This window comes from Fulmarus glacialis, unplaced genomic scaffold (assembly GCF_000690835.1).
Source record: "Fulmarus glacialis isolate BGI_N327 unplaced genomic scaffold, ASM69083v1 scaffold23054, whole genome shotgun sequence".
NCBI lineage: Eukaryota > Metazoa > Chordata > Aves > Procellariiformes > Procellariidae > Fulmarus > Fulmarus glacialis.
Window position 1 is genome coordinate 1 of NW_009210193.1, and position 18,173 is coordinate 18,173.

The 18,173-nt window shown below is 42.9% G+C and overlaps 1 protein-coding gene across 1 annotated transcript in view; it reads left to right on the forward strand.

Moving 5' to 3' along the window:
- Positions 1 to 925: 925 nt before the first annotated feature.
- The window catches only part of TBX20 (T-box 20), a gene marked incomplete at its 5' end in the record, with an annotated part of 31,778 nt that continues 14,530 nt past the window's right edge, over positions 926 to 18,173 (forward strand). Inside the window, 4 exons of the mRNA XM_009577106.1 lie at positions 926 to 1,090; positions 6,280 to 6,388; positions 12,552 to 12,692; positions 16,568 to 16,644. Coding sequence (XP_009575401.1) covers positions 926 to 1,090; positions 6,280 to 6,388; positions 12,552 to 12,692; positions 16,568 to 16,644 — 492 coding nt within the window. The remainder of the gene's footprint in view (positions 1,091 to 6,279; positions 6,389 to 12,551; positions 12,693 to 16,567; positions 16,645 to 18,173) is intronic.

The window sequence follows — 18,173 nt, forward strand, 5'->3', positions numbered from 1 at the left end:
GGTGATTTTTGCGGGGCCGGGTTGGTACAGCCACGGGGAAATGCGGGGTCGTGGGGACGTCAGTCAGTCGGGGCTGGGTTTGGTTTGCTTTTCTCTCGGTTGCAAATAATGTGCAAAAGAATCCCAGGCTTTCTCGTCACCTCAAACCATGCCGTTTCTTCAGCAAAGCTTTTGAGGTTTGGGTCAGTCAAATGCGGTCTGCAGGAGGCAAATGTCTTGTCGGGTTTTGTAATCCCCAAAGTTACTTGTTATTAATGTAGTTCCCTGATGATTTTTTTTCAAACTGGCGAGCTCTACCAGCATGTGTTTTAAAAAATAATTCTAAAAAGTACGTATAAAACCTGTAATTTGAAGTTCAAAATTTTAAACTGTTTAAAGTTATTTATTTCTGGTCTATGGCAAAACCTTACATTTTAAAGTTGCGTTTTGCCAAAATTTAAGTGAAGAAAAGAAAGTTTAGTTTTGAAAATTCCTCTCAGAAATATCGCGAGCAGGCTTAAAAGAACATGCATCTAAAATATGTGAGAATATTAAAGGAAATAATTTCTGCAACATTTCCCTAACACTAGTACGGATCCCATTTAAAAAAAAAAAAAAAAATCCATGTTTCTAAGGACTTACGTACCTTAGGTACAACTATTTCCAGAAATCATTGTGTACTTTTAACTAACAGGCAAAAGTACTTTTCTTCTTTTTCACTTTTACCCTTTTTTCTTTTTGCTTCCAAAAAATCGTTCTGATTTTAAGCTGCACTTTTCTGTGCATACACAGGATTTAACTTCTATCATGCTGAAGCAGAATCAACAGATGCTTTAATTTTTTTCAGGTGGTTTAAATATAATTCTTAATTTTAGCAGCTTTTCAGAAGCTCTCTCATTTCTGTTCTCCATCCACGTATTTATTTTCTGATTTGCCTTTATTTCAGGAGAATGTTTCCTACGATCAGGGTTTCCTTCTCAGGAGTGGATCCTGAAGCCAAGTATATTGTGTTAATGGATATAGTTCCTGTGGACAATAAAAGATATAGATATGCCTACCACAGGTCTTCCTGGTTAGTGGCTGGAAAAGCTGACCCTCCGCTCCCTGCAAGGTTTGTAGATTTTTACTGCTGGTCTTTCTTTTATTTTCTTTACTTTTTATTTTATTTTCCTTCAAGAAATAACTGCTATTAATCTTTTCACGCTGTTTGCAAACAGTGCTCTGAGACTTTGAGTCCGTGTTCAACAAAGTTGATTGCAAAACTCTGATTTTCTGTGGTGCAGAATCGGGCCTCAAATCTCTGCTTGAGGTTTGATTTATACTGAATGTTCCAAGGCATGCAGGATTTGGCTAAAGACTCTTTTATATATTTTTTTTTTTTTAAATGAAGTTTGCCTCAATTCAGATAAGAAAGCTTTATATAAAAAAAAAGATATTGATTTGTCTCTTGGGTTTTTGACCTCATAATTTAAAGCAATGCAAGCACCACCAGCCAAGTCCAAGTAGAAATACTACATTACAGTGCTGTTTATGCTTGAAATGATATTATTTCTTGATAACATATCCAGCGTTTGCTAACCAATAATTTTATTCTTGCTTTTAGTCATCTGTTAGACAGCAAGCAAAGTACGGATCAGTTCTACAGCACAGAGATCTATTTTATTTTTGTTAAGAAATCATGACATTTTCTGAGACGTTAGGAAAAAATCAAGTAAATTCCCCCCCTTTTCTATACAGAAACAAAATGCTGTAGAAAAATAATTTCTAAAATCATTCTGTTAATGTGGTTAATGATTGACTCCTTTCAGCATGGGGAAACTGAGGCTACAGCACTAGGCTGTACGGTAGGAGGGCACTTCAGTGCAGACCCACACTTCATCGTATTCAGCCCAGCACTTCAGTGTCTACTTAAGTCCCCAAGTCCCGTAAGACCGAAGCACATGTCGAACGGCTTTGCTGAGTCAGAGCCGGAGATATGGAAATAACGTGAATGCCTCTCTGGCTTCAAAGAAACTTTTCGTGGAGGGCTCTGCGCAGGCACACAGATCCGCTCCAGGTGGCTTAGCCCGGGGTTAGGAACTTGCTTCTTACAGAGTCAGAAATTAGAAGTGAAACACAAGAAATGGAAGCACCTTTTTTTTTGTATGTGAGTATACGGACCAAATCCTGCACGCTTTCCTCATATAAATAGTTTGACTGAAATCTTGCTGACTGCTGATCTCTGGAAGGCGGCTCAGGGAAGTAAACAAACAAAAAGCGCATGCAGAGAAGCTGTGATTAAAGACAGCAACCTAGGAGTTATGTCGGCTTTGTTTTCATGGCCAAAAACTCCTTCTTGCAATGTGGTTAACGTCTGAGGGCTTCATTTGACGTATTGTAATAGGCACTGATCAAAACCCAAAGAAAAAACATGGATCCTGCTCCAAAAGAGTCAGCATCAAAAGAAGAAATAAGGGAAGGACAGAAATAGTTTTAAGGAAGGGTTCTCCCCTTCTTATTTTTCTGTTCAAGTGCCTTTTGGGATACTTTTAAATAGACGGCTAATTCACAATATCTGGCACAGACCAGTTCAGTGAGGAAATAGAAGAGCGTAAGACAAGAGATTGATCCTTGGAATAATTAGCAACTGCCCTACTGACTGTTTTAGAGCTGGGGTCAAACCTTCTTGGAGTTTAGTATTTATTATCATCGTACTGTGGTAGCTCTTTAAGGTCCTCATCGAGTCAGTGCCCCTATGTGCAAATGTATACCTGTGCTATTTCATTTTCAGGATGTTTTCCCCCTACGTACAGACGTGTACCTTTCCTGTTTCATTTTCAGGGTGCCTAGCCAAAAGACCATTGGTCATAGCACAGGCACATGTATGAACGGTACTTACATATACATTTATGCACTTTCTGCTTCTTTTGCTCCTGTTTGGTTGAGAAAAAGGATGTCGAGAGGTTCAGTGTGCCGATGTTTGCATTACTAATGCTTTTTCTGGAGTGTTAATGCATCTTTTGAGGTGGGAGCCTCAGTCTTGCTCAAACAGATTAAAAGTAGTACTCCTCCCATCACGAAACGGGTTTGGTCCTGCTCTGGTAACAGGAGCCCTTAATGAAGTTATCACTCATGATTCCTTGTCCTCCAAACACATGGTTTTAGCTCTCCTCGCTTGAGGAGTGTCAGAGGGGAGCATAGGCATGCTTAGCGTCTGGGCGCTAGTACCAAGGTGCTAACTCCCCACGCACATCGCTGCCTGCATCTGCACAAGCACAACGGCATCAGGGGAATTATTCAGGAGTCACGCTATGCAGGGGTGTAAGACTTTGCAGGATCGAACCCGTTAGGTGTTTTGCTCTTTCCACCATAAAAATAACTTTCAACGCTAAGACAGCTTTTTTTTTTTTTTTTTAAAATTAATAAGTATTCTGTGATTCTGTTTGAAAGATTAGCCCTTCAGGGAACTTTCTACAAAAAACAGTTTTATCCCTGTCTTCCTGCCGTCAACGTTTAAGACAAGTTTATGTTGCAATGAACACTTAAATAAAAATACTTTTCAGAGAGTCTTTTGTAAATCTTCTAAAGTGCTATCTGGGGATAGAATTCCTATGTGATATTTTATGTTTGTTCTTCCAAATTGCTAAGGCTGTGTGACACATCAGTTTAATAAGTTTCAGCATGCACCTTTATTCGCTCTTCTTCCTTTTTCACCTCCTTTCTTTCACTAAAAAGTCTGTCTTTTTTTGTTGTTTTTTTTTTAATTTTTTTTTTTACTGTATTTGGCTACAATCATTTGTTTAATGAAGTTATAGTGTTTACGCACTTACAGAGAACTCTAGGTAGGAAACCTTTAAAAGGTATTATATCTTGCAAATTATTTGAGACATAAAGGTAATTAAAAGCAGTATGCACAGGGCTTGTAGGACCAGACCAACTCTTAAACTAAATAGGAGAGTGGTGTCGCACTCCAAAATACGCAAGAAGGAAGCAGTACACAAACCTTGCGTATATCACGAAATATTATATACTGTGGAGCAAATTCACATCCAAATATGGTTCTCACAGCCTTTGCGAATTGAAGCGAGCAGCCCCTTGCATCTGGCCGGCCTTAGGCAGCAGAGCCCACGCGAACTTCTGGGGGAGCCTCGTGTGCCGCGCTGGAATGCGCGCGTTTATTTCTCTAACCCGTTTGCTTGCGTGCGCTCACGGTCTCGTCGACGACTTCTACTTCAGAGGGCGACACGTCTAGTTTTCAACCCTCTTCTCCAGGGCGTACAAGCTCAGGCTGTAGGAAAAGTGTGTGAATAGGTATAGTTCACCAGGCGGAACCACGTGTTGCAGTGGGATCGACGGCGTGTAGCAAATCAGTAAAGAAAAGCAAGGTCTATTAATACATTTATGTAACCAATATTCAGGTGCCCATCCTGCAGTGACTTTCCCGTTAGCGCTCTGCTAACATCCAGGCACTTCGTAGTTTGAAAGCAGTGCCAAGCATTAACCGGCTATGGTATAAAACAGTTGTGCTCAGCTTTTAGACACATGAAGATCTTTACTCATTCCCCAGCACATATTTGAAATAGTTTGGCTTTTTGGTCCCGATTAGCCAAACCTTGCTGAGCCTGACACTCTGTGATCACAGTAAACATTATTACCTATCCAGACATTCAAAATTAGGAGTCAGGCTCCAAAAAAAAAAAAAAAATCACAAGACTGGCTGAAAAATTGCAGGACATGTTTGGGACACTTTTTGTTTTGCCTTCTCTAATTCAGGGCTTTAAAGATTGAGATTTTCACAGTTTTTTACAGGAAGGCAAAGTTAGTTTTAATGAGAGGTAAAATTCTTTCGACATAACAGGATTCCAGGTCTTGGGTTTTCAGATACATCATAATTTTTCATGAGCCTTGCAGTGGAATCAACAGAGTCGATAGCAGTGAGGGCGCCTGTATGCTAGGAATATTTTATTGCGACACGAACCCTGGCTCAGCATCCCTCCCGTGGACATAGCTATACCAGCCAAGCTGTGCTTTGGATCAATGTAAGGAAAACATCCTGCACATCTGAAGCGAGCTGTGCTGGTAAAACTTTAGTTTCACTGTGTCTTGGGGATTCTGCTGGCAAAAACGGAGAGTGCAAGATCAAATCTCCTTCCTCTTTGAGCAACAGAGCTCTGCTCCCTGGCGTCTTTAGTATGGGCATTCCTTGATTAGGGATCAGCGTTGTCTATCAGAGAGTTACGCCCCATCGTTTAGTGGTTTTTCCATTCTCTTCTTGCCTAACCAACAAAAAACGTTTATCTTCTAACCCGGCATCTCAGCGCTGCCCCACCCGTCTAATGGAAGAAATCCATCTGTGTGGCCAAAGACATCACCCAAAATGAGAGTCAGGCCCTCAGCAAGTGATAACCAACATTGACAGAAGCAGAACTAGTCTGGTTTGCACTAGCTGAAGGTCTAGTTCAGCTCTTAATTCACTATCACAAAAGAACATTTCAGTTAAATAATTTTCAGCAATACATTATTCCTATAAAACCATTGTTTTTAAATAGCCTGGCACTTGTAATTAGTCTAGTCATAATGTATATATCATTGTATCTACATGTCTTCTGTGCTTCCTTTTCTTCTGCTTAATTTCCCAAGTGGTGGATTGTTAATTACAGAGCTGCAATTAATTTTTTCATGTCAGACCACTGTGCTGGACTGCAGCCTTCAACCTCTTATAAACAGCCGTCACCACAGCTAACGTGTGATCGAGTGCAGGTTAAAATCATTATCACGGCTTAATGTTACATATAAAGAAAAATGCATTTTTATCTACATTCCCCCATTATCTCTCTAATGACACCATGTTTTTTCTCTTGGAGTTGTAGTCATTGTTATTTTAAGTGCTTGTTAGTACAGCTGTGGGGAAAGACATGATCAATTTTTCATTTGGGAAAAGACACAACAGCGAATGTTAGTTAATGTCTCCATTTCAGATAACTACATAAAATAATAGGTATGGTTAGAGAGCAATCTAGCACTTGGACATCGGATTCTTCATTATGTTCCAGTGAATTAAGCAACTCAAGTCATCTGCTTTACTGTCTTTCATTAATGGTCATATTTCAGGCGTTCATTAATTTGGGGGAGATTGTTTATGTCTTGTTTGAGTAGCAGCTCTGTATTACCCTAAGCGCTCAGGAAATCCACATCCATGAAACCACCTCATATCCCGAAAGCAAGATACTATGGGCTTTTTAAATTCATATGGAAGTGTTGCCCACGCACAAGCCAAGAGGTGAGATTTTTTTATGAGCAGGCCTTTTCCCTGTTTTTTAGGTTGTACGTGCACCCCGACTCCCCGTTCACGGGAGAGCAACTGCTGAAGCAGATGGTGTCCTTCGAAAAAGTCAAACTCACCAACAACGAGCTGGATCAGCACGGCCACGTGAGTAGCCCTCCTTGCGGGAAAGGGTGAAGGAACCACCACAGGAGAATCGCTTGCTTGTGCCACAGGGCTAAGCTTGCGGGAGAGAGACTGCGATGGGGAAAGGCTGCCGTGGCCCCGACCTTACACCTCTCTTGGCCAGCCCTTCGTACCACAGTGGAGGAGGATGCTGTGTGAACCTTAAACATGTTGGGTTTTAATCTCTGTTGTAGAGGAACAGGTGACTTCAGAAATCAGGTTTTTTACCTTTCATAAGGTAGAGCCCAGGTCAACACAAGTGTTTGAATTATGCTCTTACCACCATCAGAGGCAGGACATCCACTGGGGACAAGTTCAGGGTAGAGCTGAGCATCAAAGTGAGGGAGAGAAGGGAGGCAGGTGAGCTTTTTGTCGTGCGTTTGCCCGCATTTTCCTGTGACTTGGGACAGTATGCTCTGCCACGTGCACCGGCTAGCAAGCTCACATGCTTTTCCATGTATGCTTAGAAGCTCCCCCTCGTTACAGGCAACCTGTTGGGTCCATCAATAAGAGCTCTTGTACTTCCAGAGTCAATGCAGCATGGGCACAGGGTCAGCAGAAAATACTGATGTGACACCAAAGCAAGGGCTATTGAATTATAAAAATGTGTGCCTCAGTTGCCCTTGAAATAACTGTAGGCTACCTGCAAGTCAAGGTGCCACAGGGTGGACTTGGGTGTCTAAAGGAAACGGGTCCCAGCTCTGATCAGTACCAGTTTGTTGTCACAAGCCCTGAGGCTGGAAGGTGGTAAATAGCGTGCAGAGCTGCTGGCCATGGTCTCCCGCTGTGCTCCATCAGCGGGGACAACTCCTTTAGCTACCTGACTGTCTAATGGTAGATGATAAGAAAAAGTGTCATTCATCCTGTCCCTTCCCCAAAAATGCCTGTAAAGTGCAGGAACGGCTCGGTAGCGCCTCCAAATTGCAAAGGAAGAGCTAAAAGTGCTGTCTCTGGGCTCAGCGGCTCCCCGGGGGAAGGCTGAAGGAGCAGGGGGACGGATTTTAAGGGGTTGCTGGCTGAGAACGGGGCAGTTAAGAAGAACGAGCGTAAAGGCAGTGTTAGTAAATGAGGTGTTGGGAAGAGAGGAGTGATTTTGAACTCTGAAGCATGTGTAGGAGTAACTAACCTGTAAAGCTGAATAATTGTGGCATACGCAGTGTCAGAAATCCCTCCCCTAATGTGCTATTTATTGCCTTTTCGGACTGTGTGAGACAGTGGCTGTTTGTCTGAGCTGTGTTCTGTGCAAATGCTTCTCATGCGAAAGAGAATTTTTTACTCATTTCAAGACCTAAGAATTGAACCACAGCCATGATCATTTAAAATACATCCTGGAAACAACAACAACAAAAGTAGTTAAAAAAAAAACCCAAAACCAAAACAAAAGAAAGCCCAGATAGATGCCTCTGTGTTGTTCTTTTGTAAAGATCCGTCTGTGGGTATATTTTTCTTGAATCTGGTTCCCACCGTTGTTCCCTTCCTGACTAGCGGAGAATGTCTTTTTTTTTTTCTTCCTCTCTTTTATTTTGTAATCTGTAGAAGGGCAAAGCTGAAGATTTGTGGGCTCTATCACCGAGTGATGATAGAGCAGTATACGTGCGCATTTAAAAAGAAGCATTTTTCATCATAACAGGGGCCATGTGTGCCTCTAATAAAGGGCTTGCAGCAGTATATTGCAAACTAGTTAGGAGCAGTGCAGTTCCCAGAAGCCCAGATGAGTATAAAAAAGAAGTAGGTCTGAGAAGCTGTCGGGAACAGAGACATGTGACAGAGCAAGAAGACGTAATCGTCTCAAATACAGGCAGTGGGAGAAAATGATCCGTAGCGTTTGAGATGTGGCCTCCCGATTAACTTTCCAAGAAGCGGCAGAGGTGGATCCCATTCTTTATGTGAAGGCTTTGGACAGCTGAAGTCGATGGAAAGTTTTGCAGGTTCAGTTAAGAATAAGCCCTGAAGGCTTGATCCCGTGTTGAGATTTGCGTGACAGGTGTTACGCCTCCACGGAGCATTGCTTTTTAATGTTTTGTGGTTTTTTATGTTCCAAATTAGGGTGTCAGGTTTTATGTGCTGCCTTATTGAAGCTATGTAAATACCATCATTGGATGCTCAGTAGAATTAAGGAAGAAATTCATTCTCTGGAGCCTTTAAGAAGGGCTCACTGTGCTATGGCCAATGGCATTTCCCAGCTCCTGTGTACTAAGAGAAGGAGAGAATTGAAATGCCTCCCGAAACCTCTCCCTGCAGTTTGAAAGAGCCGTTCTTCACTGACGAGATCTTTTTAATTGACCTGCTAAAATCTTAATTATGTTTGGTAAGGCATGTTGGTTCCTGAGGAAGTTTTAATGACCTAAAAGACGCATTTGAATACTAGTTATAGGTAGAGAAGCTGGATCCAACCTGATTCCAGTTTGTTCTAGTTGCTTGCTTTCTCCATCCTCCAGAAGACAGTTTTGGCCGTTAAGGTAATTGCGGTGGTTTATTTGTAGGGTGGTTCATTTCCTGAAAAGGAATCTGAAGGGAAGAGAGGCATTTGTTTGTTTTCTTTTATTCCTTTTGGAGTTGGCAAGCGTCTCTGCTTGTGTATCTTCAGCAGCGTGCATAACCCCATAGCTATGTACATATTCTCCCCAAGCATCAGGCAGAAGTCTTATCTCTGTGTGCATGACATACAGCTTGCTCCATGGAAACACTTTCAGATATCCTTACCAGAGGAAGGAAATGGCTCCTGTCTCTGGATTTTTACAGCCAAGCAAGTAATTCCCATTTTTCTGGTTGTGGAACACTTATGAACATGATTTTTTTTCCAGATCTCTGGTGATGTTTTTCACACAGGCTGCTTCTTTTAGGACTTTTGGTTGAACTTAGTTGGGGTGGCATCGTTTCTGGTTTATGGTGAGGTGAACCATGAGTGTATACATTATCGTAATTGCTTTTCTGGCATTTATGATAGCAAAACTCAAACACACGAATGTTTGCAACAGCAAACACAAAGGTGTGAACATGGCCAACAAGGAACTGTGAAAGCAGGGGTTTCAGAATAGCCACAGGGAGGTATGCCCAGGTGGTTTTTTTACAGTCAACCTGGCAGAAGTTAGGAACCTCCACGCTTTTAGAAAGCAAACTTTGCCTGGTAACACTCTTCTTTGGTGAATGTGGAAGCCACATTCACAGCAGAGTTCCTGAATTCAAAGTCACCTCAGGGATTTTGCAGCTGGCATCCAGATTGCCTCTGGTGACCGGTCTGTAGCCAGTGGGAGCCAGATGCCTACAAACCTGCCTGACCTTACAGCAAGCAGGATCCTGTAAGGACGGATCCTGGTCATCTCCCCTGCCACAGGCTGTCAGCACAGAGGCAGATGTGATGGCTGGGGGCCTGTGACCATGCTGTACTGCCAGTAAGCATGTGCCAGGAGTCTGCCAAAAGTATACGCGCACCTGATGTTTCTCTCTCGGGGCACACCAGCCTGAGTATCGCAGAGCTGGCATCAGGGATTTTCTGATAGCTACACCACGCAGGGAGGGGACTGCTTGGACTTTGAGACCGCCCTTGGGGGCTGCTCTGTGAGATGCACCCTGTGTATCTAACTCCTTTAGGCTGTTTTGATGGTCCTAACATAAGAAGTTATTAAGGGGTATCTTTGTGCAGTATCCTGCTGACTTGAATGTGAGTACTGCAACATCGGCAGCCTGTGCGGGGATGCAGATGGAGCACTACATACACAGACCCTCACAAAAAGGAAACTGTGACCTTAACCTTGGCCATGGGTCTTTTGTGACCTCCTGGCTACATGCGGTACTTGTTTTGTACCTGAATGACCCGACTTGCCTCTGGTGGGAAGGCGCGAGTAGAGCATCGTGGCAGGGGATGTTATCCATGTGCACTTTTGGTTTCGGAAAACTTTCATAAAGGATTACGTGGTCTTGTTTGAAAAATGGAGTTTCTTTATCACAATTTGAGTTCACAGAGGAATGAAGGAAAAGGGCATGTGTGGGAGCTGCTCCATCACAGCTTTTTCCTCCTTCCGCTCGGCTGCTGCTCAGATGTAATGCCTTGGTGTGGATATCGCGGCCGTGAAAGGCAATGGGAAGCGCCGAGCTCTGTGGGCTGACTCCTCAGTAAGCTCATCACCATCCATGCACTGTCCTTTAAAATGTCTTTTCCAGCTGCTTAGAGCAGCCCAAATGACTAGGCTGGTAAGACAAAATTTTACAAAGAGAGGGAAAAGTGTTGAGGATATTAACGGCAAGGTCAATGGCCGTTGTGTGTGTGCATATATAAAATGGTGAAATGACTTGAGAAAGGACCTGAGCTGGTAAAAGCGGACATGCAACACTTTCAGGACGATGGTTCCCCATCACTGTAATGACTTTCTTGTTGCTGTGTGCACTCCTGTAGTGGTTTAACCCCAGCCAGCAACTAAGCACCACACGGCCCCTCGCTCACTCCCCACCAGTGGGATGGGGGAGAGAATCGGAAAGGTAGAAGTGAGAAAACTCATGGGTTGAGATAAAGACAGTTTAATAGGGAAAGCAAAAGCTGTGCATGCAAGCAAAGCAAAACAAGGAATTCATTCACTACTTCCCATTGGCAGGCAGGTGTTCAGCCATCCCCAGGAAAGCAGGGCTCCATCACATGTAACGGTTACTTGGGAAGACAAACAACATCACTCCGAACGTCCCCCCTTCCTTCTTCTTCCCCCAGCTTTATATGCTGAGCATGACGTCATACGGTATGGGATATCCCTTTGGTCAGTTGGGGTCAGCTGTCCCAGCTGTGTCCCCTCCCAGCTTCTTATGCACCTCCAACCTGCTCACTGTGGGGTGGGGTGAGAAGCAGCAAAGGCCTTGGCTCTGTGTAAGCTCTGCTCAGCAGTAACTAAAACATCCTTGTGTTATCAACAACGTTTCCAGCACAAATCTAAAACATAGCCTCATGCTAGCTACTATGAAGAAAATTAACTCTACCCCAGCCAAAAGCAGCACAACCCCCCAAAGTCACAGTGTGAATCATAGCAATATTTGGCCAAGAAAGAGCAGCGAAGAAAACGCTGATGGAAATTTTAGCCATGGCAAAGCCATGGCTAAGCTCCCTACTCCAATGCAACGTGCAACCTTTCTCATTGACTGAGTTAGCATGAAATACTGCACCACTTCTGCTGTGTTTCAGCTGAAGTTAACGTTTCCCGAGGAATGCACATTAGCTATTCCAGATGTACAGAGCTGGCTGTAACGTCGTTATGGCCCCTGCAAAATAGAACCACCCACACCATTGCCAATTTTGTCTTGTGACTGTGATTATATCCAAAACAAGGACTGGTGCGAGCCGAGCTCTGTATTTAATTCTTATATTGTAATACTGTGGTTAGAGGCAGCCAAACAGGCCTCCAGCCAGTGCTAACCGAAGCAAGTGGGACTCTTGGTTTGACTCCAGTGAACGTTGAAATTGGTTAGTTGGTACATTAGGTTTAGAATTATTTTGGGAGCTCGTAAACAATTGTTAATGAGGATAAAATGGCAAACCCTGGCCATTTTGGGGTTCTGTACTGGTTTTCCTCCCTGCTCTCATTTTTGGTAGTCTGCGGTGAAGAGCATCTATGAAGCAGTTTGCCACAGTAAAAGGATCTGGGGAGTTTTATTTTTGGTCAGCTGGTTTGTGCTGCTGCTGGTGGTGGTTTTTTGGTTGGGTTTTATTTTTTCCTGTTTTTTTGAGGGGTTCCTGGTTTTTTTCATTCTGCACCTGCATATTTTTGCAAGTGTGGATTCTTGGTCATGCGTTTTCAAGTGTTACATATTTACACTTGCAGCTGACGCCTGTAAACTGGGGCACACGCTAGCAATAACAACTTCGGTATGTAAAACACCTCACCTGTAGGAACAGGTATTCATGCTTCAAAAAACGTGTGCTCACCAGTGGTGTAGGAGTGAGAGGAAACCAGCTCCGGGGGTGCCTGCTCTTCCACCTTCATTTCCTGGAACTGCCCAAAGGAGCTGGAGACTTTGCCCTGAAAATCAACCCCTAGCTAGTTAGATTTCAGATGTCTCCCCGGCAGTGTTAATTGGATCTTTTTTTCTCCCCTACAGTTTTATAGCCTTCGAGGGTCCTGTTAACCTTCCTCTCAGGACAGTGCCTTCTCACTCTTTCTTGCAGATCATTTTGAACTCCATGCACAAGTACCAGCCAAGGGTCCACATTATTAAGAAGAAGGATCACACGGCTTCTTTGCTAAACCTGAAAAAAATCTTTCCGGAGACAGTTTTTACAGCTGTTACTGCCTACCAGAATCAACTGGTGAGTACAGTTGCTAATTTCCGCGGATTTAACTAAATCCCACCCTGCTGAAAACTCTCTTTTCCCCAATCTACACTAGGAAACTTTCTGATATAACCTACCTATCCATGCCAATGTCTGTAGTGACCTTGACCAACCTAATTCATATTCAGGAGTAATTCTTTACGTATACGGGTAGTACTACTAACTTCAGAGGGCCATAAGGATTATTCATGGGAGTAAAGATGACATGAAAGAGGCTTTAACTTGTCTTCCATTCTGCCTATACAAAGCTGTTTGCGTATTATCATTTAGTGCTTTTCTAATTATAGCTCATTAAGGAACTGTTCTTATTTGCAGTGATCTTTCACGCCACGAGCCATTAGCTGAGACATATTCTGGTTTGCACGTAATGATTTCATGGGCTTAAAAAGTTGACTAATTAAGCTGTAAGGCTCAAACGTAAGGGAAATCACTCAGAGATATGCTTTTCAGAAGCTGCCCAGATTACATCCAGATGTTTGAATTTCAATTTGCATGCCAGTGAATAATATATACAAAATGGAGGAGATCATAACAATGGATTGCTAATGAGTAATTTTAGGAAGTATATAAACAATTGGAGAGCAGAGGCTCCGCTTGACAGTGGATAGGGCTTTAATATTTAAGTCAGTGGAAATATGTTGTTGCCTTCAGTGCGATTCAGACCGCTTTAAAGGCTTAATGACTACGGCACTTCAAAACAATACCTCTTTCCCTCTCTAATTCCCCCAAGTTAATAAAAATTTAAGTACTGTCCAAACATGTGGGCAGGCAGCATCACAGAGTCAATGTACCTGCTGGATTATTTAAAGAAGTTTGCATTTCTTAATATAAAGCAGAAGTAATTAATTTTTAAATGCTATGAATAAAATCAAACTACTGCATAGGGGGCCAAAGAAGCTCTGAAGATAATAGTAGTAGTATTAAGTCAATCCTTACGACACACCCCACATCCTGCTTTAAGGCTTTAATATCAGAATGTTTTGATTTTAAACTCAGGTTTGTATCTGAATGCTGCAGAAAATGCATTCAGCACCTGGCAATCTCAAGAATATAATGTTTGGATAAGGCGGTTAGATTTTTCCACTTAACTTTCTGTAGAAACCAGCAAAATAGTAACAGGCACAAAACCAGCTAAACCTGGAATTTATTTCAATAGGATGGATTTGTGTTAACCAATGATATTTACACTACAGATGTTTCTAAACTAACCTTCCCAAAGCACATACATTGCGTCCTGGAAGATTTCTCAATGGAACATCTCCGGAACCCCTAGAGGTTGATGCTGTCATTTTATTTATGACTAATGAAAATGGAGCCTTTTTTCATTTTTGCCATTTCTTTCAGAACTGTTTTAAGGAGGGGTTGATTACATTTCTGGAGGTTATTAGATAAAAGCTAAATACATTACACTTTCAACAAACTATCTCATAATTTAAGATTTAAAGGGCATGCATTTATTTAAACAGTCAAACCACTGCCACAGAGTTGAATTGCAGGTCAGATTTCATTTTAAAATGCTTTCTAGCAGATGTTCTCTGATTGTTTGTGAGACAGTTTCTCAGGAAAAATATGGTCATAAATGATTGTGAGTCTCATCTGGCTTCGGTGGATACAAAAAGTTTCTCTTGTGATGTCATACCAAATCTTTAATATTAGGAAAATGGAAGTTTGATTGGTGAAAATACGCTCAAGAGATGAATAGATGTCCTTATTATTCTGCAATGCAGTTGGCTCGGTGTGTTGGTGATCTAAGTCAATGGAACTAGTTAGAGCTCGTCTTTTTTCAAGGTCGTTTTCAAAATGCTGCCATAAAAATATTCGCTGGACGTGAGGCACTAACCTGCCACTTTCTGCAACATCACCATGAGTCAAGGGCTTATGGATATCTTGGGAGTAGGATGAGACTATAACCAACTTGCTGAGCTGTTGCAAGGTCCTGTGACAAGGCTAGTAGTGGTCAGGGTAGTTTCCACCAGTTGTACCTGCATGATGAAACAGCCTCAAACCCTCAGCCAACGCCGAGGTCCCACGTTGTTTGACCAGCCCGTAGGAACAACCGGTGAGCTGCAGCACCTCCTACGTGGTGCCTCAAAGCAAGGACCTTCCCCAGAGAGCTTGCCCCTGTGTGGACCCGAAATGCCGGGCAGGGAAGGCTGCAGCCCAGGGGTGCAGTGAGCTTTCCAGGGTGGCAAAGCAGGTGGGCGGCAGCCGCAGGAGCAGCCACTCAGCACATCGTTCATATACTGCAGACCAGTAATTAAATACTCAGGTTTTGTCTTTTGTAAGCCTGTCCCTCCCTCTCTGTGTTTCCCTCCCAGAAGACCTCTTTCTTAGAATGGAAAGCTGGGTTCAGTTGTCCTCTTTTTTTTTTTTTTTTAATTTTGGAGAGGATGCCGCCCCATTTTGAAATAGCGTTGTTTGATGGGAGCATTTGATTGTTTGAGGATTTGGAAAAGATCCCTTTTCTTTCTGAGGCTCGAGGGCCAGCTATTAAAAATGAGGTTGTGGCCTCTGCAATACAGCCTTTTTTTGAGGAAAGCCAGGCTGACGTAGCCGCTCAGTATGAAATGCTGAGAGCTGTTTATTTTCATGGGCTTCAGCTAGAGTTGGTGGCATTCACTGCCTTGCAGGACAGGTCCCGCATTGTCCCTCATCAAGCTCCAACTGCCACTCAGTTTTATTTTTAATTCTTGGAAGAAGTATGGCTGGCAAATCTGAATATTATGATGACGTCTCAGGTTTTATCCACCAAATCTCACTTGGCTGGACAGCTAGAAAATTTCACAGGGGCAATAGTGTATTTTTTTCCTGCTGCCAAAAAAACACAGTGGAAGCCACCACCTATGCCTGAAAAGTTTGACTGCAAAGTTAAGGGGAGCCCTGATGCTTTGGGGCAGAGCCACTCCTCATCAGTGGGTTACTCTGGCTGAATGCAAAGGCTGACAGGATGCACTGGGCAGGTTTGTAGCTGCATTTGAAGAAGGGAGGAGAGTTTTCATTGCAAGACCTCTATTTTTCCAGGACTGTGATGGTTTTAATGGGATTACTCCTTTAACCCAAGCTTTGCCACTTTAAATCTGAGTTCTCCCCACATTTTTCCTCCCTCTTTCCCCTCCTCAGCCTCTTTCAATGCAAAAACAGCTAAACTGCCCCTATGTGATGGCTGGTAGGTCTGGCTGAGAGCATTTGCATTGCAGTAAAAAAAAAAAAAAAGGGGGGGCTGAACTGAAGCAAGGTCTTCAGGTTTGCAGGCAGTGGCTCCTAGTTTAGGCTCATACTAGCTGATATGCAGCTCCACCAACGAGGCTCAGATGTTAGCAGCATGCTGTGCGTTGCTCATGGAAAAGACAACTTGATTCATGCTGTTGAAGTATTTGGAAGCAGTAATGTTGTACACGGGTGGGTTCCTCCTGCTCTGGGTAAAACTGAAGCAAGGTCTTCAGGTTTGCAGGCAGTGGCTCCTAGTTTAGGCTCATACTAGCTGATATGCAGCTCCACCAACGAGGCTCAGATGTTAGCAGCATGCTGTGCGTTGCTCATGGAAAAGACAACTTGATTCATGCTGTTGAAGTATTTGGAAGCAGTAATGTTGTACACGGGTGGGTTCCTCCTGCTCTGGGTAACATGAAGGCTGAGCCCACTGTGCCCTTCAGTCTTTCCATTGCCATGTGTGTAATACACCCTGGTTTGCCTCCCCAGCTTTGCAGCATCTCAAGAGCAGCGTGCACGCACACATAAGAAGCGTGGACAAAATTAGCAGTGAAGTCAGGAGGATGGATCGGTTAACACTTTGTACACTGCAATACCTTAACACTATATTTATGTTGCGTTGCTTTTTTCTGTGTTTCCAGATAACCAAGTTGAAAATTGACAGCAACCCTTTTGCTAAAGGATTCCGGGACTCTTCCAGACTCACTGATATCGAGAGGTAATGGGGACTTTCTGTTTACTTTCCATGCAGATAAGATAAAGAGAAGAGAGAGTTTGTAGGAAAAGCATCCTTTCAACTCCTGAGAAGCTGTGCATTTTAATGTTATCTTGTTGCATATAGTAAGCCTCCTCCACCTCCTTTAAAAATACTTATAAACTTTATGAAGAAAGAGCTGGTTTGAGTTTTGACATCTGTTCTACTTGGGGCCGATATATTCATCTTCCTGAGGGGGCTTCTTGAAGCGGGGAGAGGGTCAGTTTTACAACTTCAGAATGAAAAGCTTTTTTCTTATCATGCCATTTAATCCTGTTGAGGGCTGTGAATTGGGTCACTGGGAAACAAGGGCAATGGTCCTGTGAAAAACATCTTTATAGCTCCCCACTGCTCCACACAGTGGAAAAGAGAGAGGGGAGCTTCCCAAAATACACTTCAGCAGTCCCAGACACTGAAGTCAGCAATTGTTGCCATCAGGACAAATCCCATAACTCCCACTCTGACGACAAAGATGCCATTTTTGTTTCACCAAAATTGTACTGCAGGCTGCATCAGGGTAAAGCTTTATCTGGAAACTGTTGAGTTTTGTGTGTGTGTACAGCTCATTATAAGCAACTGCTGCCATAGGGACAGAAGCATTAACCCACAGTTGAGTAGCAAATAAACTTCAATCTCTTGGTAGCTCTCCAGCGCGTCACATTTTTATGATATCGTGTCAAATAGTTTGGCAAATGAAGCAAATTAAGCTGCCTGCGTCCTTCAGGCTGGAAGAGAACTCGCGGGAGATGGATATAGCACATCCAAATTTTTCCATGAGCACACAAGCATGAAAGAAAGTTTGGAGAGGCCAAAACCCTCTAGGCTCCTATGTGGAGATATCCAGATGTATCTGTGAATCATCTTTCACGGGTGCATATAGTGGACAAACTGCTCAATGAAGTCATATCCATACAGCTACAGAAAGTCTTTACAGCATTTCAAAAGTACATCAATCTAAGCAGGTCCATGACTGGGAAACAGTGGTATATTTTATACCTTACTAGTGACTGGATCATTAGTGATCCGTTGAGTAATTGGGTGAAAGAACAGTAATTTGGGAAAGCAAGCTTGTAGACTGCAGGGCACACTTGCAAAGTTGTTAAAAATTGCTTCCTAAGTGAAAGTCTTAGTTGAAAATGGGGAAAAAAACCAAAGCAGGTTTAATTAAAATAGCATAGCCTACTGTATTGACAGAGTACTAAGGCAAACAACATCCAAAGCTCAGCTTTGTATTCAATAAATTGTCAAGAAAGGACCTGTAGGAAGAGAAGAGACTTTGATTTTTCACATTTCAGTTTCCTTGTTTTACAGACAGGCGATATCTAATGACACAGCTTTGCAAGGGCTGAGAGAGTCTGAATAGATAAGCTGGGAGAAAAACTTGGTTACCTCTGTGCAGATGAACCAACTATCGTGGTGCTGGATATGAAGGGAATTTTTCCAGAGGACATCTTATTATAACAGCACATGGCATGGAGTCAGAAATGCGGAGC